At 38.0% G+C, this 27,873-nt stretch overlaps 1 protein-coding gene across 1 annotated transcript; it reads right to left on the bottom strand.

Annotated features, from left to right (window-relative positions):
• Positions 1 to 2,251: 2,251 nt before the first annotated feature.
• LOC139124962 (plasminogen-like) lies at positions 2,252 to 27,735 on the bottom strand. The gene is made up of 4 exons (XM_070691084.1): positions 27,611 to 27,735; positions 18,740 to 18,788; positions 7,868 to 8,127; positions 2,252 to 2,545 (listed from the first exon to the last, which is right to left on the bottom strand). The coding sequence occupies exons 1-3, from the start codon at positions 27,707 to 27,709 to the stop codon at positions 7,913 to 7,915; spliced, it is 363 nt and encodes a 120-aa protein (XP_070547185.1). The 5' UTR covers positions 27,710 to 27,735; the 3' UTR covers positions 2,252 to 2,545; positions 7,868 to 7,912.
• Positions 27,736 to 27,873: the final 138 nt, after the last annotated feature.

Here is a 27,873-nt window from a genome sequence, read left to right as displayed (position 1 = left end):
ATATGCATTACCAAGGGTGAGAGTAGGGGTTCTATGTGTTCATATTGCTGCACATTGCATAATTAAAATGCGCTGCATCGAATGTTCATCAGTACATCATAGTAACTTCTGAAACAATATCCAGCATTTAAAATTTTGTATATGACTAACTGCTGGCCAACTGATATAATTTAATGTAAATTACACACGCATATGACATGTATCAAAAAAAAAAAACATTTAAAAAAAGTCAAGGGAGGCGGAATGATATTCAGGTGAAGTAACTTTTACTAAACCTTTTAGGCACTGCGTAGGAGTCCCCTAACTCATTGAAATCCGCTGCCATGGAACCATCCGCCTTCATCAGATCATCGGTTTTGTTTCCATTGTTGTTACCAAGGAGACCGCAGGTGTTTCCTGTCAGGCTGGACTTGTAACGGCATTCAATTGTCACCGTGCTGTGCTCTGAAGTGTACTTCATCCACCAGTCACCTTCCTGGGGCCAAACGTAATGCACGCCCTCTTCACTTCTCTCGTATGTCATGCCAGCTTCGCCGGTATCGCTATAGAACGTCAGAGGTCACTACGTCACCATCAATCTGTCCAATCAGTGAGAAGAGATTGTGTAAGTTGCAAAATCGGCAGCAACATTGAGGGCGTCCTAGAAATTCTACTTTGTCGAAAGCGAAAAATTCTAAGTTTAAGAACTGTCGGAAATTATTAATTCTAGGTGCAAAATGTGTCGGGAAATACTTCGATTCTGCTGTTGATTTAAATTCGTCCCGTCCTCCGTGACATTCATTCCCCTAGGTTATTCTGTCCCCTTTGAGTGCAATGCTTTCCTTGCAAAGAGGAGTGTCATGTTGAATATTACATCGCCTGAAAAACTATATAATCGAGGCAAGATATATGAAAGGAGGTTTCAACGCACTCTTGGTTATGTTTTAGTTAAATTGAATATAAACCGATATCTCTCTTTAAATTAGCAAAGCTAGTGAAAGAGGCTTGTTAAATTCTACATTGTGACCAATGAAACCATAGTGATAGACCCTATTTGAAACCTAAACCCAGTTATCAAGCCTCTTTCAGGGATTACAAAACTTGTAGATTATGTCTTACAAATTTTCTTATATGATAGATTTATTGTGTCATTGATGTTTATCAGCCTTATTCCACTTTCGTCATTTATTGATAGTTTCGATGGTAGTAGGATGCGAAGACAGCTTAACGACTTACAAAGTGACAGTGTTCTTCTGGTTGATGGTCAACTCATGGCCCTTGTGTGGACCACGAGTTTTGATGATCACCTCCTCGATGCGACGTACACTAGTTTCGGGCCCGGCACCATGTTTAGCAAATATCTCAAAGGTTGCCGTTTTATTGTAGCAGTCTTTGGCGAGCAAGTATGTGCAGTTTCCGTTGTAGTTGAATCGGACCCCGTCGAAGGTTTTATAGTGGGGATCCCCTTTGCCAGAAGCAACTTCGCAATCACAGTCTAGAGAAAGGAGACATGACTGGTAACTAGGCCGGCTATAAGCTGTGACTTGTACATTTCTTTTGAAACTTTTTGCCTTTGACATGAAGCTTTGAAATCATATACATGCACATTGGTTGAGTGTTGATTATGTTAAGTTGTGACACTCTCGCTGTTGTAACGTATGCATTACACTAATCTACGGGTTAATGCTGGAACTTTGGTCGGTATGTCACGCTTTTTATAAGGTCATTTTATAGTAAATGACTTTCTGTGTTTGGCCTTATACTGAAATATGACTTGACCTTTCATTTGTGTTTTGAGTCAAGAAATGTAAACACGGTCGGAAATAATTTGGGAGTATTGAGCCTTCATATTGTTCAAATTTCTCAAAAGAGTTAGGTGCTCTACAGCTGAATGTTGCATCATTGCAAAATTACTGATAAAAAAGTGTATAACCTAAAAAGGAAAGCAGATGAGCTTACATTTGCAGATTAACCCGACACTACTTCATTATCCAATTATCCCGAATTAGTTCCAACCGTTTTGTATAAATTGTTAGCAACGGCACCCAGAAACAGATATCGGTCTTAAAAAGTTATTTCCTCGTGTACACTGAACGCGGCTATCAGATGCTAAAGGCGGTGTTTAGATTTAGTTTTACTTATTGAAAAGCGACATCATACACTGTTAACCAACACCATGTACGCTACCCGACCTCTTGGTCGAAAAGTTACCCCGGCCTACGATAAGACAGAATGCAGCTTGAGCTATTCCGATCATTTCGTACCTGTCCATTTAGATGATGTAACTTTGACTCTTATCGATTCTTCGAAATTGTACACGATCATAATAAATCTGTAGTTGGTACACTGTTTGGTAGCGAAGACTGTCTTAAACCTCACGCCCCGCTCAGGGTCCGGTACGGCTTGGACAACCTTGTGAGGACTTGGCAGCGGGTCGGAAGGGCCGGAGCGTCTTCGACCGGGAATAACCAGACGTCTGCACGACCTCCCGTAAAATAGCGAGCACCAATTGCGTAAAGTTGTATTTCAAAACAATCGACATGATAGCCTACAATCAAATCCATTTCTGAAAGAAAGGAATCGCAAAAAATAACTTAGTCGCTTGCTATTAATTGTATTTCCTTGTATCCTGGTACCCCGCACTAAGAGGAGACACATGCTAAGGCAACAATAAATAAATTAAAAACACTAGCAGCGGACCTTAAGACAATACAGTGTCAGAAAAAGCAGCAAGCCAAGAGGTCTTCTTTAGACTAAAGCTGATTGGTGCAAATGGTCATGTGACCATTTGAGAAAGCGCGATTTAAAAACCGCCGAATGTGAAGCAAAATTTTATCACTCTTAATCAAATAATAGGCCACCCATCTACTGTTACTGGTTGATGACGTTAATATAGGTAGGTAAGCTTGAGTTCATAGAGGTAAACTTTGTCAATGTACATAAATTACCCCCTAGCAGACGGATCAAGTGTCAACGTTCTTGGTTGTTTCAATGGAACGCTAATTATGTTGTGGGCTCTACAATTCAATCTCATGACTGGTCGACGTCATTGTCACAAGATGGACATAATTATGGAAGTCTTTCTTGTTTCTCCGTGACCTATTACGATTATTTTTGTTTGTTCCTTCCCACTCTTGGAAACTTATGTCGAATCGAATCATATACCCTTCTAAGAACGGATCCAGTGCTGAAATAAAAACGTGACAATCGTTTTCCCCTACTCAGGAGGTCGCAACATCAATAACTAGTTAACATGTAATCTGATATAATGAATGTACTTTCCTAACTTCAAACGCAAGGGGCACTTAGGCGTACACGGTGTTAATAATTTGTTTACCATTGAATTTATTTATCATGTAGGTCAGTAAGGTTTTAGATAAAGCTGATAAACAACCCTTTAATGCTTTTCACTTTTCTCGCTTTTCTTTCTTGTAATGCATTGCTGTTTAAACCCCGTTACAGCAATTGTGTAGGAACTTTGCAACAAGTTTGTAGTCCTTACAGGCTTAAATTAGATGAGATATGTCGTTTTAATTATTTCGTTATTTTCTTTATCTGATTTTATGTCATTTTCGTTCTTCATTATTTTCCACTTCATTTGTTTTTGTGCCGCCGTGCCGTAAACAATGATGTTCCTTATTTAATATGATTAAGAAACGACCCTAATTAGACCAATAAAATATTATTTCAGATACGACTCAGTGTCCAACCTCCTGTCCAGAGACCGGAATGACATCACGTTTGTTTCTGTCAACACAAACAGCCTCTATTATGTTTGGTTTACATGCTCGTGAATATGAAATAACATCGTAAACATGGTAACTTTAAATCCTAAACGAAATTGTGATTGTACAAAGATGATAATCAATCACAAAATTAAACGGAGCACTTGTTGGCCAAGTTTCGACACTTTTTTCAAAAAAATATCCGGACTTGCAAAATTTTTGCAGCGCGCACTACTCACTGACCAGTTCTTGGGCCTCGTTGTCGTTCGCACGGGAAATTTTCGTAATTTTGACGGTTTTCTTTCTTGGTTAGTTGATAATATAATAGAGATAACAGACTCCGGTTAATTTTTGGCTTTCCCTCGCCCTTGCCCACAACACACGTAATGGTCAGCGCGTCGTTCATTATTTCTGTAATGAGTCTCTGATGAAGTCAAGAATGCAAGTCAAGGGTCACCATGCAAATGTTGGTAGTGGAGAAACAAATCACCAAGCATTTTAATGGCCTCCATCCTTTGTTAACTCTATGGGGAAAATAAATTTCGATTTTCGAAATATTAAGTCGCTTAACACTTTTCGTATCTCCAAGAGCTTTACCAGATGTGAACTGAATGTGCTCACGTGTTTACAACAGGTTCATTAATAGCAGTACGCTTCACAGAGCAATCACATATCTCTTACATCACTGTATATCATTTCATCACCTGAATTTTCGCACAGCACTCTAAGAGTTCAATTACTAGTTACGACACTGTATTTAATATGCAAATGAGATGTTATTAACTTGACACTGCCAAATGCTTCATGGGACAATTAAATATCTAGCAAATCAACATTTGTAGCACGTTCATTTAATTTCATGCTGTAATTTTATAGTGATATCGCTAATTACGAGGTTCATTAAATATGCAAATGAACCGTTAATTAAATTCACAAAGTTCTTTATTTCATAGAAAAATTAGATATTTATCCGATCAATATCTTTTGCAGGGTTCACCAAAGTTGGTGAAGAAAATTTAGAGTTATATACCTAATTAAAAAAATTTATTAAATATGTAAATGAATTCGAACTCTTCATAAACTTCACAAAACTAAATGGTTTACAATACAGTTAGATATCTGTCGGATCAGTAGCTACAGCAGATTTCATCAAATTTGGTGCATTTATTTCGAAGATATAAGATTAATTTCAAAACGTCATAAAATACGCAATTGAGCTAGGACATTAACTTGACACTGCTCAATGCTTCTCAATACAATTAAATATTTATCAGATCAATATCAGTAGCACATGTCATCAAATTTAATGCTGTGATTTTAGGGTAATGTCACTAATTGCAAATTTAATTAAAATATGCAAATTAACCCTTAATTAACTTGACACTGCTCAATATTTCATAGCACAACTAGATATTTATCAGATAAATATCTGTAGCAGGTTTCACCAAATTTGGTGCCGTAATTTCAGAGTTATATACCTAATTACAAAGTTCATTAAATATGTAAACGAATCCTTAATAAACTTTACATCAGTAATTGCTTTACAACACAGTCACATATCTTTCGCATCAGTATGTGCAGCAGATTTCATAAATGTTTGTGCAATTATTTCGGAGCTATATGACAAATTACGAAATTTCATAAAATGTGCAAATGACCTATTTATTAACTTGATTAATATTTACTTATTATTTGGTACCTTACGTTGGCGATTCGAACCCGATTGAAACTACATCATTGAAACTGCCCATTGTTCATCAGTACGATTAGATATTTATCAAATCAATATCTGTAGCTGGTCTCACCGAATTGGGTGCTGTAATTTCAGAGTTATACGCCTAATTGCAAAATTCATTAAATATGAAAATGGACCCTTAAGTACTTAGCACTACTAAATGCTTTACACCACAGCTAGATATCTGTGGCATCAGTATTTGCAGCAGATTTCATTACATTTAGTGCATTAATTTTGGAGTTAAATGACTAATGACAAAACTTCATAAAATATGCAAATAAGCCATGTATTATAACTTGACACTGCCAAATGCTTTTCAGTACAATTAGATATTTATCAGATCAATATTTGTTGCATCTATCATCAAATTTGGTGCAGGAATTTCAGAGTAATGTCACTGACTACAAAGTTCATAAAATATGCAAATGACAGATAATTGACAAGACACTCACAGTACAATCATAATCTTCTAATATTGTCAATTGTATAAAATTTCATGAAATTTTGTTCAGTATTTATGTCGACACTGTCATTATTGTCTCTATAGGGAAACCATTATATGAAAAAATGATATTGCCTAACTTCATGAGTATCCAAGACAAGCTCACCAAAATCTAATTAATTCTGCAATTAGAACATGGTACCTGTCTACAAAATCTGACTTGAATCTGTTTAGGCGTTTTTGAGTTATCGTGTAAACAGACACACAGACAGACAGACAGACAGAGACACACACTCACACATACTCACATACTCACACACGGACAGACAGACATTATGAAATTATGACAGACATTATGACATTAGCTCACGTATGTGAAAACGTGAGCTTAAAATGACTCCCGATAAGTTGTAGATCCAAAAGAATTGTAAAGTTCTGTCCCAAGGCGCATTCTACCTTATCAGTAGATCACTTTGGCGCTGACGTCATTACGACTCCGCCGATGCTGACTCGCTAAGTATGGAACCCTGAAATTTCGAAGTTGGTTAATATGCTAAGCCGGTCGTAGGGTGTGAATCATGTTGAAAGCGATAATACCAAATCAAACTACTCGATCAGGATTAGCAAACTAATTTTGCTGACGTGCAAACAATATCTTGAAACACAGACAAGTTCTCCTTCTCTGTGATTACTGTTCCCTATATCTATCGGTAATTTCAGGACTCTAATATCGATATTAGACGATACAAGAATAACCAGCCTGGTGTTTCTGCACACCGCGTCTTTTAAATCGCCGATATTTTCCCCTTATTTACAAGAGATTTCGGGAATCCGAATCGCGATACTAAACTAGAATGACTTTAGGCCTAACTTGTGTCTTGGCACGCCAGGTCTGTGAAATTGCAGATATTTTCCCGATATTTATCGGCGATTTGGGAACACTAATATCGATACCAGACGAATCACGATACTAGACAAGAATGACCTGACTTGTGTCTCTGCTGGCCGGGTTTGTGAAATCGCCGATATTCACCCAATATTATTGACACTTTTGGGAGCCTAACATCGATACTAAATGATACTACAATGGCTTTGCTCATGTGTGGGCTAGCTGGGTATCTGAAACCGTCCGACTGCCTCAAACTGACTCTAACTTCGATACCAAACGATATCCAATTGTCGAATCACTGGTAAATATCCGCTCTTTACTGGAGATTTAACCACCTTCAATTGTAAATCAGGCCAAGCCCGACTTTCTATATCTGTGTGTCTGTCTTCGAGACATAGGAATTTTAGAGTTGTCAATTATCAGGGCTTGGCCACTATTGATCATGTATTAAATTATCATATTTCTACTTTTGTGTCTTGAAGATCTGACCCTCATTGTCTTCGTATTGACGCATTTCCAGTAAACTTGTATTCTATTCACGTGTATTTTTCCCGCTTTTAGTCTCTTCGGACGATATACATATGGCAACTGTTATTGTGATTGCACCAGTTCAGCTTGCACAGCCATGGCTTATGTTACTCAGTCTCTTGCAAATGTTGGATACATGTGATTTATGCATAGACCAGATCAGGTAACTGGGAATGAAAGGCAGGTTGCAAGAATATCCATAGCCAAGTAACTTCAATGCCAAAATCCTCAAATTGCTACTAAATTGTTGAGCACTGAGACTGACGAACAACATATTTTATTGAAAGCAGCGTGTGTTGTATTGCGATACGCGTGCCTAAGCTTGAAATTTCCCGCATCCCATTATTGATAAACACACTTCGCTAGACTATGCGTCGGATCATCCTCATATATTGGTATATGTGGAAAACTTTGCTTTCTGTGTTTTGTGCGCGATTTCTGCGCTTTGAATAACTTTCAGGGCAGACAATGGCTCGAAATACGAATTTTACGCAATCGCGCAGTCGAGAGAAACCCTGGGAATGTAATGAACTGTCTTCTAGAAACAAATAACATTTAGAATTGCTCACCACAAAAGTCAGCTGGATTTCCAATGTTACAATAACCAACTGGATCTACAGGATCATCAATGAAACACCAAGTACTCTCATTTCCGGTAGGTTACGACAGTAGTTATGTTCTCCAAGGCCACCGTATGGATAATTCTCTGCGCTGTATCCTGGCCATTCTTGACTCTGTTCTGTCCATTTTAGACATGGAAGCCCCTTATTAGTCGTCGAAACAGTGCCACGATAATCGGACCCGTCCTGAGAATGATAGCATCTTGTTCCTGATAAAAAAAACAAACATTAAGAAATTAATTAATCGACGAAAATGTAATTAATCTGATGACTGCTTATAGTTTAGTTCAGCAATATAACTAACAAATACTGTCGGGGTGTTAAGATTAGGCGGCATTAGGGATCTGGTCAGTTTCTTCGGCCTGAATTTCGACACAGGCTCATTATTGCCTAAAATGCATCGTGTGAGCCTCAAATTTTATTATTCAGTTGCACTTTTCGGCGCTCCCTTCGGGCGCGTAACTTTAATAATCAGACATATTTTTCAGCACGCCCAACTTTAACATATCAGGCATACATATATCAGAGATATCTGTATGTTCAATTTTTCAGCATGCTCTTCGAGCATATTTCTTTAATATATCAGACTTTTTCAGCACGCCCTTCCTGTGCATGACTTTAATATAAAAGACATATATATCAGAGATATCAGGATGTTTTATATTTTTCTCCGCGCCCTTCGAGCGCCATACTTTAAGAAATCAGAGATATATGCCAGAGATATCTTGATGTTTGCAAAGTGAAAGTCTACTATTATGAAATCTGCATTTCATATGAAAAGCATGACAAATTCCTAATACTTTTCTGTTCTCTCTATGAGAATTCAGTATGAGAAAGCAACATGCACAAATATTTCATAAATATTTCACAATATATATTTGATACAGTGACTTATTTTAGAGATAGAAAAATGACAAGATATCTTTTGTTCTCATTGATGCAACTGTTTTCCTTTCGGTCTCAGGTTTTCTGTAGAATGATGCTTTTTTGTGACCAAAATAACTGTTAAAAAAGGCAGTTTTTGTCATTATTAGCTGTGCTTTTATGGTTTCAATGTTACAAGAAAAGGTCATCTCAGACACTGCACACATCAGATTGGCTAAAGTGCCTCTCTATGGCTCCTCAGGAGATTTAATTGGATGGCTGGCAAGTCTGAACACCCATCAACATTTTTGATTACTGGTTTTTCCTCTTTGATATTAATGATTGACATCCATTTCTGTACAACAGTTCAGTATATCTGGTTAAGCAAAGAAAGTGTGAAATACATTCACAGCTCATTCAAAATGTACTGTATTCAAACTTTAAGTTTGACACTTAGAAATTCCTATCTTATTACTGACATGTCAACAATATCTTTAAAACACAGAATGACTGTTAAAATATAAATGTAAATTATATATATATATATATATATATATATATATATATATATATATATAATTTGTGTCCACCTTTTGTTTTACATATGTCGCGTGCAGGGTGGGGGTCACCCTGTTTTCAACATTTGGAATAGGGGGTCACCCACTTTTGACATCGGCAAAAAATAATCCACCGCCCCCCCCCCCCGGGCCTAAGAAACTGACCAGTCCCTTACAGTGCAATGTATTCTTGAAACCGCTCCAACTCGGGGAGGAACTTATAGAAAACTTTGCATTTTTAATAATAATAATAATAATAATTTATTCTTCTAAAGCGTATAACATAGAATAAACCATCTCTATACGCTGTACAGTTAAATCTGAAAAAAAATAGTTACACAACACAATAAAATACATACAATGCATTGGTTCACTAGTCTAAAAATATACACAAAGGTAAAACAATTTAAAATTTAAAAAACATTTTGTCAGTAAAAAGTCTAAAAAGCTGTTTTAAAAAGGTAAGTTTGTACCTGCGATTTAAAATTATTAAAAATGTTGGTTGATCGAATGGCCTCTGGTAGCTTATTCCACAGCTTAGGAGCACACACTGAGAAAGCTCTATCGCCATAACTCTTAATTGTCTTAATTTTTGGCTGAACTAGTGATACACTTGAATTGCTCCTCATGTTTTCACGTATTGGCATCCTGACACTTATTAGTTCAGTGAGGTAACGCGGCGCTGTATTACAATGAATAATTTTAAATGTCAGACAAAGAATTTTGAATTGAATTCGCTGCTCCACTGGCAGCCAGTGAAGAGCCTGCAGGACAGGAGTCATGTGACACCTATCCCTCACCCTAATCCTGGCTACCAGCCGAGCAGCAGAATTCTGTATGAGCTGTAATTTATTTATTTCATAATCAGGCAGACCGAAAAGTAAGCTGTTACAGTAATCAATTCGAGACGTCACGAAAGCGTGAACCAATTTTTCTGCAGAATGCTGGTCCAAAAACTTCCGGATTTTTCCTATTCTCCATAGGGCGTGTGATGCAGCACAACACACACTAGCCACTTGTGGTGATAAAGTAGCACCAGAATCTAGCATGACACCAAGGTCACGGACTTTATCAGATGGTCTCACAAAACTTTCACCAATCCGTATATCAGGTGCCAGCCCCCGCACTTCGCCTTTCCTGTTCTTGGACGAGAACCAGATTATTTCGGTCTTCGAGTCATTGAGTGCGAGCAAATTTGCTCGCATCCAATGACGGATCTCGTCCACACACGCCTCAATAGAAGCGGTGACAGAGCTCGTGGGGGAATCGCAAGTGATATACAGTTGCGAGTCATCAGCAAAAATTACTGTCTGAAGTCCATGCCGGACAATAATGTCTTCGAGTGGAGACACGTACAAGGAGAACAAAGAGGGCCCCAGTACCGCCCCCTGTGGGACACCGTACTTTAGCACGTGCGCGTTTGACACCATCGAGCCACCAATCGAGATCTGCTGCGTCCTCCCATCCATGAACGATCTGACCCAGTCAAGTACTGGCCCCTCAAAACCAAACCTATGGCGCAGTCTTTCGATCAGGATATCATGGTCGATGGTGTCAAACGCAGCTGATAGATCAAGTAAAATCAAAACAACATCAACCCTCCTATTGAGAGAGAGCATAATATCGTTATGCACTCGGAGGAGTGCCGTCTCAGTACTATGGCCCTCACGATAGGCGGACTGAAATCTGCCAAACAAGGAGTTCTCACCAAGATATTTTGTGAACTGTATATGCGCACATTTCTCAATAAATTTATCCAGAAACAGACAGTTAGATACTGGTCGGTAGTTTTTCAGTTCGTTTCGGTCAAGGCCGGATTTCTTAATAAGAGGTCTAACTATGGCTGATTTACAGTCTTGTGGAAGGGTACCCCTCGCGAATGACTCATTAACAATCTTCGCCAACAACGGCGCTAAAGACTCAATACAATCCTTAACTAGACTAGTAGGCATAGGATCAATTGCCGACGTTTTTGTCGACATCTGGCTCACAACACGAGTAACATCTGCTATGGTAAAATTCCATTTTTTGAGATGTTTTCAATCGGAAAAGCTTGGAAATTAATGAACCCTTAGAAGATAATACAACATTGACGACTCCCGCTATTTCCAGAGGAAATGTTGATATTATGAAATTTAAATGATATACTACAGTTTCTTGATCTACATCCTACAGCATGTAGAATACCCAGTATCATTATGCAACTTTTCACTGAGATTGTTGAAAACAATTTTAAATCTTGACCTGAAGTGGATTATCAGCACAAACATTATAGGATACAGATATACAGTCAATGTTAACATTCGAGCTGATAATTTCGTATTTCAATTTTAAGTGGCAAGAACACATAGAAACTGTTACTGACACGTGTAACAAAACCATGAAAAACAATTTTGAAACGTTACATTTACTAGGACCTTATTTACACACCTTTTGCAATGAGCACTGTGTGGCATGGAATGGTTGTCTGAGGATATATTAATATACAGTATACTTTTATCTATAATTAAATTAATTTGATATCGATTGCAATAAAATGGCCACTACCTGTACACATACATATCATTTGCATGTGATAAGAACATCAATAACTTTATATGTTTTGTATAGTTTGGCATATTTCCAGTAAGCCTGCATAATAAAGCTTATTTGTTCTTAAATATTTATCGTGAAACGGTTTATTTTGAAACTTCAAATAATATATTTTAGTATATATCCACTGTGGGGTAAACATAATTTGAATCTACTGTAAATGGTTTGCGCAATGATGGTGTAGGATGCATTTTATGCCAAGCCCCGTAGGTAAGCGCTTCCATTTTTTCCTACGAAAGCTGATAACATTGAAACTCCAAAAACTACAGTGTACCAATGCATATCCGCAATGGCTCTTATTTTGATACATATCAATCCTGTATGGAGTAAATATCATCTGTGTCATCTATCGTATGTTTATGTCATATGTATGGAAAGCCGTTAGCTGTCTTAAGTGAAGATAAATGATTACCTAATGTGCATTTGTTATATATGGATGCACATATTCGTTATATGGTGATGCACATTTGTTATATAGCGATAACAATTTGTTATATGGTGATACACATTCATTATATGGTGATGCGTATTTGTTGTATGGTGATGTGCACTTGTTATATAGTGATACGCACTTGTTATATAGTGATATGCACTTGTTATATAGTGATATGTACTTGTTATATAGTGGTGTGCACTCGTATGGTGATGCACATTTGGTATATAGGGAAGCATATTTGTTGTATGGTGATGCGCATTCGTTATATAGTGATAAGCATTCGATAAATGGTGATGTGCATTCGTTATATGGTGATGTGCACTTGTTATATGATGACGGGCATTTGTTATTGGTGATGGGCATTTGTGTTATGGTGATGGGTATTTGTAATATAGTGATGCGTATTTGTTATATGGTGATGGTATTTGTTATATAGTGATGGACATTTGTTATATAGTGACGGGCATTTGTTATATAATGACTGCTTCTTGTTATATGGTAATGCGCATTTTTATGCAGTGATGCGGGTTTGTTACATAGTGCTGCACATTTGTTGTACGATGATGCACATTTGTGTTATAGTGATGTGTACTTGTAATATTTATATCGAGCATTTGTTATGTTGTGATTGGCATTTTTTAAATTATAATGGTCATTTTTTATTTTGCGACCAGCATTTATTATATTGTAATGTGTATTCCTCATATTGTGCTGTGTATTCCTCAAATTGTGATGGCAATTCCTTATATTCTGATGCGCATTCTTTAAATTGTGATGCGCGTTCGTTATATTATGATGAGCACTCTTTATATGGTGATGGCCATTCTTATATTGTGATGTGGATTTCCATAGGATTCATCATGTTGTGCTGTGGACTTTTCATTATGTGGTGAGGACCGTACAACGCCTATTTTGAGATGCAAATAAATATTTGTGTATTCAAGAAACGTTTAGAATAATGAAACTCAGTTTCTAAACGGTAGCTCGGCATATGATACAATATCATATAACTAACAATAAGGTATATCACCACCTGGTACATTTAAATAATTAAAAGTACAACCACTCGTAATTTTGCGTCGTTGGCGTAATACAGTTTTTACGGTACAACCGCGACTGCGGTTAAGAAAGCGTCCTCTGAGAAGCCGGAAGTCCGGAGCAATCCCAAGGGAGGACTGTCTGGCGAAGTTGTGTGTTTGATTTTCACAGTCGGATTGGTTAAGGGACCGTTCAGTTTTTACGGCCGGGGGGGGCCGGCAAAATCCAGGGGGGGTTCATCATAATTTTGGAATCCGAGAAGGGGGGTCATCACTTTTTCACTGGTAGGAAAGGGGGGGGTCACCACATTTTCAAAAACATAATACCTACAATAAAGTTCACTTTTATGCCATGGCTATGATCGACCCTCTTTACCGGCGGGCCGCCTTCGGCGGCCCACTACAATAAATATACTTCATGTATTACCCATGACCCTCTTAACTGGCAGACGCCTTTGGCGGACCACTCCGATTAGGTTTACTTCATGCAATGGCCATGATCGACCCTCTTTACTGGCGGGCAGCCTGCGGCGGCCCACTACAATAAATTGACTTTATTGTTATACCCCATGACCATGCTAACGGCCGGACGCCTTCAGCAGCCCTGTTCAGTAAAGTTTACTTCGTGCAATGGCTATGGTCGACCCTCTTTTTACCAGCGGGCCACCTTTGGTGGCCCACTAGAATAAAGTTGACTTTACGTAATGGCCCATGACCCTCTTAACCGGAGGGCTGCCTTTGGCGAACCACTCCAATAAAGTTTACTTTATACAATGTCCATGGACATAAGTTGTCTATGGAAATGAAGTTCAAAATTGCCTTACAGTCGTCCTAATAACAGACGTTTGCATGGATGTGGCTGAGAAGTTTGTGCACTGGCATCTCTGCTACACGAATAAAGTGCGCCGCGTACCGGAGTTCAAATCCAAGCCGTGCGGGTAAATTTGACATAGGGTTTTGGTTATTTTTCAGCGGGGGGGGGGGGGGGTCATCAATATTTCGTCTGACAAAGGGGGGTCATCATTTTTTCGCGAAAAATGCAGGGGGGGTCTAAATTTTTTTGAACACCGGCGACAAGATTTTGCCGCCCCCCCCCCCGGTCGTAAAAACTGAACGGTCCCTAAAGTTACATTGTAGCCGTCGGCTGTGCGTCGTGTTTTTTGTTTTTTTCTGTCTTGTTGGCTGTGTAGCGCAGCGCCGACCCGTACAGCGCTACACAACCACCGCCCGGCGCTACATAGCAAATACGGCAGAAAAAGCCGGGGCACGGCCCACACACACGACAATAACTGCAGCAAAGTTACCGTCACCTTGGAATTTGCAATGGTAGCAACAGGACCGTCGCGGATTCTGAACTCTGAACAATTCTGTTGGACATATATTGCATGGCTATCTAGTGAGTGAACACGAAATGAATGACATGAACTTCGATTACCGTACATGTAAGACCGGGGGGCGGGCTAAAGACATGGCTAGAGTCTTTTTTTTATTAACAGACTTGACGCTAATCATCGTGAACCCAGTTAATCATTATCATTATTTATAGTAGCATTAGTTTTATTCCGGAGTGTTTTATATCAATGTTTTGGATATCAAGAGTGCGACAATTTGCTCAAATTTTGATCACACGGACGACAGACGTGTACCAGCTTGACCGGAAGAGGACCGGAAGTTTGTTCCTTTGCACGTATACTGGACCGCCAGGCTATTTCGCTTCTGTTCATTAGCCGTTCGTCGTAGATTGAACTGCTTGTAGCGTAACTTTTGCACCGGCCCATTTGACATCCGTTTATTTAGGCAACAATGGTTTGACCGAAAAAACACATGTAATTTTTGCGGCATAAGGCTTAGGCGACTCATGGGATGAAAATCACAATAAAACAAATGCATATTCCATTCACAGTATAAAAATGTTCATCTTAATATAACAACTGCCCATCACAATATGACAAATGCCCATCACCATATAACAAATGCCCATCACCATATAACAAATGCAAACCACCATATAATAAAAATGCCAATCACCATATAACAAATGCCTATCACCATTTAAAAAATGTCCATAACCATATAACAAATGCCTATCACCATAAAACAAATGCCAATCACCATATAACAAATGCCCATCACCATATAACAAATGCCCATCACTATGTAACAAATGCCCATCACCATATAACAAAATTAATGCACATTACTATTCAACAAATGCCAATCATCAACAAATATGCATCACCATATAACAAATGCCCATCGCCATATAACAAATGTCCATCACAATATAACAAATGCCCATTACCGTATAACAAATGCCCAATCAATATTTCAAAGTGGAAGCATGTACGAAACATGTATGAAAATATTGAAACATCAATGAAACGTGTACAATAAATGTATTATCCTAAATAGACCTTGCTTTGATAAATATTCATCATAGAATAAACATAATCTGTGCCAACGATCGTGTGTTTTGTCATATGGTATATACTAGATTGTGAAATCGCGGTAAGTGTCCGATATTTCAATGCCTTACAGCTCTGGCTAACACGACTCTGCTTGTTCCTACTTCGATACCAGACGATACTAGAATTGTCTAATCTCAGGCAAATGTCCAATATGTATTGGACATTTCACTACCTTACAGATCTTGTCAAGCCCGACTTTGCTTTGTCCGCCTTCAATACAACAAGATACTTCAATACAACAAGATACTAGATTGTCAAATCGCCGGTAAATATCCGACATTTCATTACCTTACAGATCTGGCAAAGCACGACTCTGCTTTTTCCAACCCCAATACAAGACGATGCTAGAGTTGTCTGATCTCCGGCCGATATTAGAGTTGTCAAATTTCGGATCATTATATATATATATATAATATATATATATATATATATATATATATATATATATATATATATATATATATATATATATATATACGGAGATTTCACCCCTTGTAGGTCTGCCCAAACCAATCTAATGTCGATATTGTATAGTCTAGTAGCGATAAATATCCAATGCTATAGAGAATTGCAATGTCGCTTTGTCCTCCGCATAGCAGCTGCATTCGTGAATGTTATGAGAATTTCATGAGCTGTAGTTCTACAACGGGGATAGTACAGACGCAAGTATAGCAATTAGTACAGGTCAACCTATTTGCGTCTGTATGGGAATTTAAACGGGACGAACTAATTTTCAGTGTATACCTAACACGATTGAAACTAATTTGGGAGAAATGGATCTTTCCACTGCTCAAATTTTTCAAAACTGTTAGGTGCCTTATAGCTGAAAGCGGCAATATTACAAATTACCAATAAAAACAAGTTTGTTGCAAAAACAAGAGAGAAAAGCAGATGAGCTTATATATGGAGATTAAGCCAACATTACTGCGCTTTCCTATTATCGCATATTAGTTTAAATCGTGTTACCATAAAACAGTCTGAAAAACTAACTCTGATTTTCACCAATAATTTTTGAAATGGCGGGGCTTGATTGCACCCAATCACAAAACCGTTAACGACGTATTCACCTAGGTCATGGTATGAGTTAAGTAGTATTTGGAAGTAAACGGTGCACCTGTGACTGTTCAATACTTTGCTTTTAAGCCGACGATATCATCATAGAGACTACTTTGTAACTATGGAATAAAACCCGCAAGGCACTAATTGAGGAATAATTTCGACGCGTTTTTATCGTTCTTGAACCATGAATATCCTTTAAATGCCGTCGATATAAATTTCGCGACATTTCGGTCGTATTCAAAAATAAGGATTTGAATCTCCGCTCTTACCAAACAAATGACACACAAACGTGTAAACATAGTATAGATATAATTATATCATACCAGTATATTGATGGCAGAAATGCTGCGATCTGATTGGTCGAGACAAGATAACAACCATGGTACATTGGCGATATACTATTGCAGGCATACACGCGAGCTCTCAGCTTGAGTAAAAATCCGTTTTTGACATTCCACGCCAGAATTTCAATATACTGTTATGATATAATAGCAATAAATCACACCCAGCGACGGTATACCACTCGATTTTGACCAGTTCACTTTATATATGCACTCGCTATCGCTCGTGCATATATGTCGTGAACTGGTTAAAATCTCGTGGTAAAACATCGCCGGGTGTGTTATTGCTTAAATAATGTATCTTATCGTTAAGTTTCTCCTGCAAAGGCAAGATTCAGCATCATAACAAAGAGAAAATTTGATTATGACACACAACAATAATATCAAGTGATCAGTCGGAAAATGAGTAATAATTGGGTCACGTGGTCGTTCTAAGTGCAATTGTGTATAATCACATCCTTGTACTTACCAAAAATTGTTACAAAATACTGATAATATTCACTTTTTCGTGCTTGAATAGCCATTTCAAAGGTTAAAATAAATAATCTGCCTCGATCGTTTTGGTAGGGGCAAAGATACGATGAACTGCAAACGCATTTTGCAAAAAATCTCACCGACGCTGAAGGTAAAAAGATGACATGCAGTGCAGTGTTTCCTACCGATAAGTGCAGGAACATAATATGATTTGGAAAAAGGCCAAGGTAATGTGCCGTCTAAATTTTCTCCTGCTGTAGTAAATGCGAACCGGCGTTAGGGCAGTCAGTCAAAAACTAGAGTAGCAATCTTGCACGTTGTATCACTGTATATGCCACTGATGCAATAAACACATCAAGGAACACACTGTCAAGTTCCGATGTACTCTTGCATATCGATGTCTTAACTGTGACAGTCCTTCAACCCAGCAAGAGACTGGGGTCAACATATGATGGAGCGTATTTTCATTATGATAGCTGTAGAATTCAGCGTCAGAGATCCCCCATTACCTAATGCTGAGATCAAATAACCTTCATTTACACTTCACACACGAAATACATTCTGGTCGCGCTTTTTCGCAACTGATTAACAGCGTTAAATGTGTACATATTACATCGGCGAAGTTGTAACGTTTTCTCCCGATTTTGACAAACACAAATAAGTATTTCACCGGCAAAATCATGTATCTTTGAGTGGCGAGAATTTTAACCCTGTGAGGTAGAGACAAATCGTCGAAGATTGCCACAGGTAACGGCAATGTTCTTTGCCCATTTACACAAAGTTTTCTTTCTGGGAATAATGTGTTGCTTGGATCGGTAAAATAGCATTATATGTATGGTTAGTTACTAATTATAACTCAATTTCTTAATACTTGCAGACCGTGATAAGTAAGGGTAAGTAAGGATTCTTCGTGTGCTTTCTTTTCAATATTACATTTAAGTTTCAGATGATGAACACCTACAAATTACAAGGAAAAACATTTGTTAGACTTACCTTCATTTTGCTCACTTCTCCGCTCTTGATGCGCCTTGATGTTTCTGGGCTGTAAACGAAATAAGACTTTTAACTCTTTTTTAACGAAAATTTACGATAAACACAATTTGAACTATTTTGTGGTTATAAGATCTTGAGCATTTTGTTCTAAACTATTTAAAAATCATCAATCTAACAGTGCTTTTGTTTGAAGACGCGGGAAATTTCATAAATTATTGATCATTGCACAATCATCGAATATATCTCCTACACATTTTACAATTTTGTCTAGCTTCTCGCAATCTCAGGAAAAGAGAACCCATTAAATGTAACTGATTTGTCAATTTGTCAATGGCAGGTATTGAAATTTCCTCTTTCAATATTAGATGATAATTGGGAGAACAGCGAGGCCAGCTGCCAGTCAGAATGCAAACAGACCTGCAGGTACAGCCTCACTTGATGATGTGGCAGAAGGAAGTCTCCTGAATACCAGTGCTGTTGATAGCTTTGAGAGCCTGGCAGCAGGTATGTTGGTGGCTGTCTTCATACCTCAGATCAGCCAAAGGCCACAGCTTGGGAAAGTGATGGAGGTTAACAAAGGAGACGAAACATTCAACCCGCACTGGTATTCAGGGACATGGTCTGGTGTTTGGAAGCGTTCCTTTAATGAGCTGGAAGAAATAGGAGACCCAACATCGACAGTGTTTGGATCAATTCAGCCATTTTCTGGGATTTTGATCTGACCGAGGGTGGTTCACTTCCAAGAGAACAGTGACCACTCTCAGGGAACGGTACAGAGAGGTTGAAGAGTAGATGGCTGAAGATTCCGATGATGGACATACTACATGAGAGGACACAATGAAATGACCAATGACTTTCCAACAGAGAATGCCATATCGCATAGTCAGTAGAGACATATGACAGGGTACACATCAGAGGACTGCTTGATAAGGCTATGTACACAAGCCAGGTAATAATGCCCTGTAAACTAATAACTACCGGTAACTGTACATGCAGAATGAGGTACATGCCCGGGAGATGTACATGATGTAAATGAGGTTTTTAGCGTGACTAATGTGTTTTGTGTACAATCTTTTCATTCATTGTCTTCGACTCTATACTGATACAAGACCAGATGAGTGAACTCATCAATTTTGTACCAAATCTCCTACATAGGTTAGAGAAACAACCAAATCATATGATTTTTACTGAGTTTTGTGGTGATGATTTTTGTTTTGTTATTAATAGTCTTGTTAGTTCCCACGGACACCGTCCAGGGGGACTTATTGGTTTGGTCATGTGCGTCCGTGTATCTCAGAGATGCCTGGAGTAATTTCATTCAAACTTCGTACAAGGATTACTTCATATGTCATACATATGCACGTCGATTTGTTTGTGATACGATCCAAAATGGCCGCCGTGCGGCCATTTTGTTTTGATTTTTTCATGTACGGAGCCATAACTCAGGCACATCTCAACCGATTTTATTCAAAGTTGGTACAAGGACATCATACATATGCACTTCAATTTGTTTCACAATATGATCCAATATGGCCGCATGGCGGCCATTTTGTTACAATTTTTTCATGTCCTTAGCCATAACTCAGGCACGTCTCAACCGATTTTATTCAAACAAGGACATTGACCTGTGTCATGCATATCCACATTGATTTGTTTTGTGATGTAATCCAATATGACCGCCGTGCGGCCATTTGTTACGATTTTTTCATGTACGGAGCCATAACTCAGGCACATCTCAACCGATTTTATTCAAAGTTGGACCAAGGACATTGACCTATATCATACATATGCACGTCAATTTGTTTCACGATATGATCCAATATGGCCGCATGGCGGCCATTTTGTTACAATTTTTCATGTCCTTAGCCTTAACTCGGACATGTATCATCGGATTTTATTCAAAGTTGGTACAAGGACATTGACCTATGTCATAAATATGCATGTCAATTGGTTTCACAATCCGATGCAATATGGCTGCCTTGTGGCCATTTTGTTATGATTTGTCATGTCCTGAGCCATAATTTGGATATGTATCAACTGATTTTTTCAAAGTTGGTACAAGGACATTGACCTATCATGTCATATAATATGCATTTCTATTGGTTTTACAGTCTAATGCAATATAATGGCTGCCTGGTGGCCATTTTGTTACGATTTTTTCATGTACAGAGCTATAACTCAGACATATTTCCACCAGTAATTTTCAAAGTTGGCAGAAGGACATTGACCTATGTCATACATATACACATCAATTTGTTTAACGGCATGTAGCAGTATCATGTCAATTATTGAATTTTCGTAATTAGGCTAATATGTCAAGAAATACTGCATCAAATTTCATGAAACTTGGTACAGATGTTAAGCTCACATTGCTTTAACAGTGAAAAAGACATGTATCAGTGTCAAGTTAATGAATTTGTAATTGCATATGTAATGAACTTTCCTAATTAGAGTGATATATCCACAAATACTGCGTTAAAGTTTATGAAACTTGGTACAGATTTTGATCTCATAGTGTTGTAAATACAAATCAATGACACTTAGTGGTATCATTTATATATATAAATTAATTGCTAGTTTGCATATTCATAATGGATTTTTGTTTTTAGGGTGAATATCCAAAATACTGCATCAAACTTTATGAAATATGGTACCGGTGATAATCTGTCAGTGTTAGGATAGGATGCAATAATGTTTGGCAGCATCCTGTCGATTAAGTACTAATTGATTCATTTTAATGACCTTTTGTAATTAGTATGGCGACTTACATTGGTTTTATGTTTTCACCACCATGGAACTCATTAAGCCCCATCTGTATCGCAGTATTTTTAATCACAGACCTAATTAATGAAGAGGACTCTTTCCTCTCAAAGGACTTGTAATTAAAGTACAAGTGGGGACTGTGTCATTGTCAATGACTTGTTATTGATGTTATGGCATTTGCAGCCTACCAATGGATTCATAACTTCATGACATTTTCAAGCAGCCATTCAACTTTGTATTATGCTAGCATTCGTTTGATTGTCTCTATTGTTGATATAGGTGATAATAGTGATGATGTGTTCTGTCCTTGACCTGATTTGCTTCCATGATTATGTAAAAGTACATAAAATTTTTATGTAATATCGTTTCATGTCGCTACTTTTGAAAAATAGCAAAATCCTCACAAATTTACAAGTGTACAAATTTTATCAACACATTTTAATGCAAGTGATAGAGGCAATTTCAGTGAAACTGATGACAAAGAAATAATATATCAGACTATATCAACCCTGCTTTGATACATTTCACCAAGTAAAGGTCCTGTACCCCTGAGTATTATCCTGGATACCACATGTAATATGGACCATGCACTATTTTTAACAATTCACAATGGAGGAAATAATTCTCATAATGGGCAATACTACATTGTAATTTTTTATTGTGTTGGCTTGATACTTGTAGCTGATGTTGTAAATATTGTATTGCAGTCTAATTAATTGAGATGAAGGGTCTTGCATGTACATATTTCAAAATTTAGAAATGCACCATATGTATTGAGACATAACTTTTCTTTATTAGGCTGGGCCAAGTAGAACATGTGCACAAATTAAAGCTTCCAATCAAATGTGTCTTGCAGTACACATGATGTTATCATTATATGAAGTTCCTGTATGTTAGGATTTTCCTTGTTCAATGTACCCAAGGGCCTACAGTTATGATAATTAATTAACAATAAATAAAATATGCGTATTTCAAGCAAATAATTCTTTGTTCATTTTTCTTTTAACAGTGGTGTGTGGTTTATAGAACTTACAGTTAAGACAAACAGTAAAATCATTCATTCATTTCCTAGTCCATATGTACTTTAAAATAGCAATAACAAATCATATATGGTCATTCAATTTCTAACGATGCTCACAAATGTAACGTTAAATCCTGCACTGTTTGCGAATAACAGTGAAAGTTTTCAAGGTACTCGGAAGTGACCGCAAAGCCAGTACAGACCACTTAAATGTGACCAGAAGTATCAAGAGCGGCTCAGGCAAGACACTACATGCTTCTAGAGACGAAGATGAGTCCTTGAAACTTTAAGGGACCACCCAGAAGAGTCCTTGGAACATTCAGGGACCACCCTGATGTGACCCTGAATCTTTCAACGAGTATCCTGGTGTGACCTTTAATTTTTCAGAGACCACCCAGACGAGTCCTTGAAATATGCAGGGACCACCCTGATGTGACCCTGAATCTTTCAACGACTATCCTGGTGTAACCTTTAAACTTTCAAGGACCACCCAGATGAGTCCTTGAAACATTCAGGGACCACCCTAATGTGACCCTGAATCTTTCAAGGTCTATCCTGATGTGACCTTGGAACTTTCAAAGACCAGTGAGATGAGCACTTGAAACACCCAGAAGAGTCCTTGAAACTTTCAGGGACCACTCAGATATGCCCCTGAATCTTTCAAGGACCACCCAGATGTGTCCTTGAAACTTTCAGGGACCACCCAGATGAGTCCTTGAAACTTTCAGTGACCAACATGAGGTGTCCCTGAATCTTTCAAGGACTATGTGACCTTGGAACTTTCAAAGACCACCCAGATGAGTCCTTGAAACTTTCGGGGACCAACCTGAGGTGTCCCTGAACCTTTTAAGAGACCACTTATCTATGACTTAGGTACTAAGTAACTAAGTAGATGTGACCTTGAAAGTAAACAGGGATCTACTGATAGGGCCCGGAATAGCCTAGAGAGGCACTTTGAAATGGTAAGGAACCAATCAGATAAGATCCCGAAACATTCAAATGCATTTAGGTCTCAAAACAATACAGCAGTCATAAGGTTTTGAACTCTAATCTTGACATTTTCAAAAATGTGTATCTATCAGATGAATTATCCTTAGAAAATTGTCAAAAACGATAAATTTACTATTTTTGAAAAGCAGATGGCTTTAAATGCTACAATTATTTATACTACTTTAACATTTAATTTGATAATTGCAATTTTGATATTTTCACTAGAAAGATTTATGATTACTAAGTACTTTGAGTTAACCCTCTCTTAGAAAGCATATTCTGTGACTTTTACTGTTCATCTTATAATCACAAAATAGTTCCAATTGTGTTGATAACTTTGTTTTGTATCCTTAAGAAATGATCTCCTTTAGAAGAACGTCAAAATGGAAGCTTGTGACAATGAATGTCGTAAATGACTTATACATAGAATAGGTACATATGTAAAGTTATGGCTATCAGTCGGAACAATGTCGACCTCCTTGAAATTGTTAGAGTCTCAGTCTCACTTAGAATGGCCTGGTTTGCTAGCCTTGTAGTGTTCGCTAGAGGGCGGTCTCGTTTGGCAGAGGTACCACTGTAAGGACTAGCATAAACTCCCGTTAAAAAGAATCTTCGTCACACGAAAATATTGCAAAACATAAATGAAATGTACAAGGGCAAGGACAACCACCACGGGTAATACTAAAAGTGGGTAATTTTGAGAGAGAGAGAGAGAGAGAGAGAGAGAGAGAGAGAGAGAGAGAGAGAGAGAGAGAGAGAGAATTCGCAACACTCTCACAGTTCACGTAGCATATCGAAGTCGCTGGAAAAGCTACCTATTTACAGAAGCGTAAACGTTAGTTGATTTGGACGAATTTTCTCCAAATCATCATAAACACCGATTTAAAACAATTTCTTTTCTTATATTGGATGTAACTCGTACTTTCATCTTCAAGAGTGTGTATGCTAGCTGCTGAATTTGGTTGTCTGCTGAAAATTCGACAATTCATCGTGACATTTTGGGTAAGTAGTAGCTGTTTTCAAGCATTGCTAGGACGCAGTTATGGCGTATGCTGTGATGGCAACCATCAGTGACTAGGGGCCGGCGAACACTGCAGACCAATGTGCCGGACAAACTTTTAGTTGTTGCGTTTCACAAATAATATCTCTCAAGCAACAATTATCGCGGGAGGCTTAAACGGGGGTTGTAAATTGCATATCTGCCAAGAGTAAAATAAAGGGGTTGTTATGAAAGTCGACAGGGCATAGGGTTAAGCGAAAATTCACATTGCAACTTTTTTGTGGTAGAGGTGGGCTACTTCGTTCTACTGTAGTACATCTGAAAGGACGATTCGGTGTCTCGGGGCTCTGAGTGATTAACTGATTGGCTACAACAGAGAAACGAGTGAAAATGTGATAAAAGGGGCAACTTCGCATTAACGCAGACTTCATCGGAATTGGAAACTTACAATTTCTTTGTCCCGGCCAGTGTTTAAGAAATGCAGTTTTGATGATGGAACAAACACAAATAGAGTGAACCTCAGCAGTAGTATATAGTATCGGCAACCTCGACAATCTTTTACAATTTTTAACTTGCAAAGAAGTTGCTGTACAGTGCCAATTTTCAGAGACAGCGATTTGACTAGAATTGGCATGAATGAATAGTTAACGGAATCTGCAAGCTTCCCGCGCTTGTGAATATTCAAGAGTGCCACATCCACGGGATGAAAAATATGATAAAAGGATTACATCTAACGAAAATTTTATTGAAACCTCTAAAATGTATTTATGGGATATATAAGCGCTCAAGCGCTATTTAAATTCGTTAATCTCCTTTATCTATCATTTTTCTTATTCTGGAAAACACGTTGTAAGAAATCATGGCGAGACGTGCTGTGTTTCATGATGAACGAATGGGTAATTTGGATGTATGCCCCACAAACCTCTGTCAGGTAAGACACCAAGTCTACACTTTGTTCACACAGATAGAGCCTTAATTTTTCATATAAACTGCTTCGACGAGGATTACATAAGTGCTAATACACGCCGTGTTTACCTATTTTATGAGCGCGTGACATCTGCGCAACTGTTTGACAACTTTCAGCTGGAATTACTCCGCGATACCTCTACTACACAGCGTTAATATAAATATTGCCAGTCTCGGCATCTCTAAAACGTCACATTCACGCGTCGTGCATGGGACCTGGCACAAGGCATAAAACGCTCATTACAATGCTACCTTACTGCCTAAGTTCTGTTACTTTCATTGAAATGACTATGGATTCCCTTGAAGAGTTTCTGAGCATAAACATATTTTACAAAGCAGCTTGGTGTCTGTTTGCGCTCATCTGTTCTAAATAGTACATAGCGATTTAGTAGACGGACTAAATGCCATCTTTCACTTCGTACCGCTCGGGACTATTTATATTTTAAATCCAACGTGCTTGTTAATCATTAGCTTGTCGTGGCTGTACATGATATGTATAGAAGGCAGCGTCTAACCATGGTTAGAGTGAACGTGGTAAAACGGATGGCCAGTCAGAGCGATGAACGCTGAAAACTCTGTATAGTGATTTCCCTTGTGGTTTTAACGAAACAACAATATTGCTCAAGTCATCTTCATGTAAATAGATTGCCAACTGTGTATTGAGTTGATTCTCGCGATGGCTTGGACAGGACGAGAGAGAAAGAGAGACAGACACAGACAGACAGACACGACGGGGGTAGAAAGGTACCTAGAGAGGCTTTCAGGTCTTTGTTTGTTACATTGTGGGCGTATCTAGTAGCGGCATCTTGTTCTCTGCTCAAGCTTGCTGCTTAATTGGGTATGTTTAACGAAAATGTGGCAGTTCGTCCTGTTTTTTGACAGAGAAGTTGTTGCCGTTTTTAAGGGGCATTGCATATTTTGCTAATATTGATTCAATTTGAATTTAGTTGTTAACCCAAGATTGAAATGTTGGTAGAGTGCACGTTTTAGCTTGTCAAGCAGTTGTAAGTTACCTGATACAGAAGTGTTAATTAATGCAAACGTATGCAAATCACCAGATTTTCTGGCTTCTTTTCCTCCAAATTTCAAAATATCCAAAGAATTTAACTTCACTCTGGCTGGGTCAAATTTTCTGAAATTTTCACATTGTGTTTTTAAATGGTAATTAAAAAAGGACTCTTCTGTTTGGCAATAAAATTCTTACAAATTTGAATAAGAGGAATTTAATTTTGTTAATCATGATTTGAATCACTTTTTTGAGTGCTAGTCTTTTCAACTCTTGCCATTTTAGAATGAGGATAGATAGTGCAGAATAAAATAGTCGTTTTTTTCTACATATACTCTGACTTCTTTCAAGTGAAGATTACATTTAAGAAAATAGTGTCAAGTTTTTTACTTAAATTAATTTTTATCTTTAATACCAAAATTAAGGTTTTTTACCCCATCTATACAGCCACTTCATCCTTCGAGTAAACTACTGTTACCATACTAAATTCAGAGTCTTTGCGTTTTGAAAATTTATAGTATGAAAGGGGTTCGTTGTTATCTTTGATGGGAAATATTGCTTAGAAAACAGTTGTATTGGCAACATGCCACTCCATCTTAAGTATTACAGAATGCAGTTATGGCTTAGAGTGAATCGAACAACGAAAAGCGACTTAGGAGCCATTCCAATATGAGATTTCGCGAAACAACTTTGGTAGAGAGAGTAGGTTTGTTGTACATTGCAAGTACCTATTGCAAAGCACCAAGAGGAGATGTTGTTACAAAAACCAGAAAGGTAAAGGGGATGAATTGTCAACAAAATGAAATTTCATTAATGTAGCATTTGTGGACTTAGATCCTACGCATGGTATTTGCAACAAATATATCATGCTCTTGAATCGTACATTTCATCTCGCTGTCTAAGACCTACTGAAATCAAGCACATTCGAAATGTCGAAATTAGTCCACTGTGCAACTTTTTTGTTGGAGGAGCTAGCCAGCTTCGTTCAAATGTAGTATATTCTTGAAGAATTGGACGGCGACTCAGGGCTTTGAGTGACTGACACTGAGGCAACATAAAGAACGCGAACGAAAATGTGATGAAAAGTGAAAATTCGCATCAACACAGACATATATGGAAACTTACCGTTTCTCTGTTTCGGCTAACTTTTAAGGAATGCATCTTTGACGACAGAACATAACCAGATAGAACGAGCTGCAGCAGTAGGATTGGCAACTTACACATCTTTTCAAAATTGTACCGAGCAGAGTACTTTGATGCTGTAAAGTGTCAGCGTTACAGAGAGAGTGATTTGACTACAAGTGCAGTGAATGATTTGTGAACGAAATCTGCAAGCTCTCCTTTTTATAACGATTCAAAAGTGCCACGTGCACGCTGACGTGGTCCGA

This window comes from Ptychodera flava, chromosome 3 (assembly GCF_041260155.1).
Source record: "Ptychodera flava strain L36383 chromosome 3, AS_Pfla_20210202, whole genome shotgun sequence".
Classification (NCBI taxonomy): Eukaryota; Metazoa; Hemichordata; class Enteropneusta; family Ptychoderidae; genus Ptychodera; species Ptychodera flava.
The sequence above is the reverse complement of the archived record's forward strand: the minus strand, read 5'-3'. Positions and strand labels throughout refer to the sequence as shown.

Coding starts and splice junctions, on each gene's coding strand:
- LOC139124962 (XM_070691084.1), bottom strand. CDS start 27,709: ATGTGTAAGTTGCCAATCCTACTGCTGCAGCTCGTTCTATCTGGTTAT. Junction 18,789..27,610: donor TTAGCCGAAACAGAGAAACG/GTAAGTTTCCAT, acceptor TTTCGTTTACAG/CCCAGAAACATCAAGGCGCA. Junction 8,128..18,739: donor GAGAAGTGAGCAAAATGAAG/GTAAGTCTAACA, acceptor TTTTTTTATCAG/GAACAAGATGCTATCATTCT.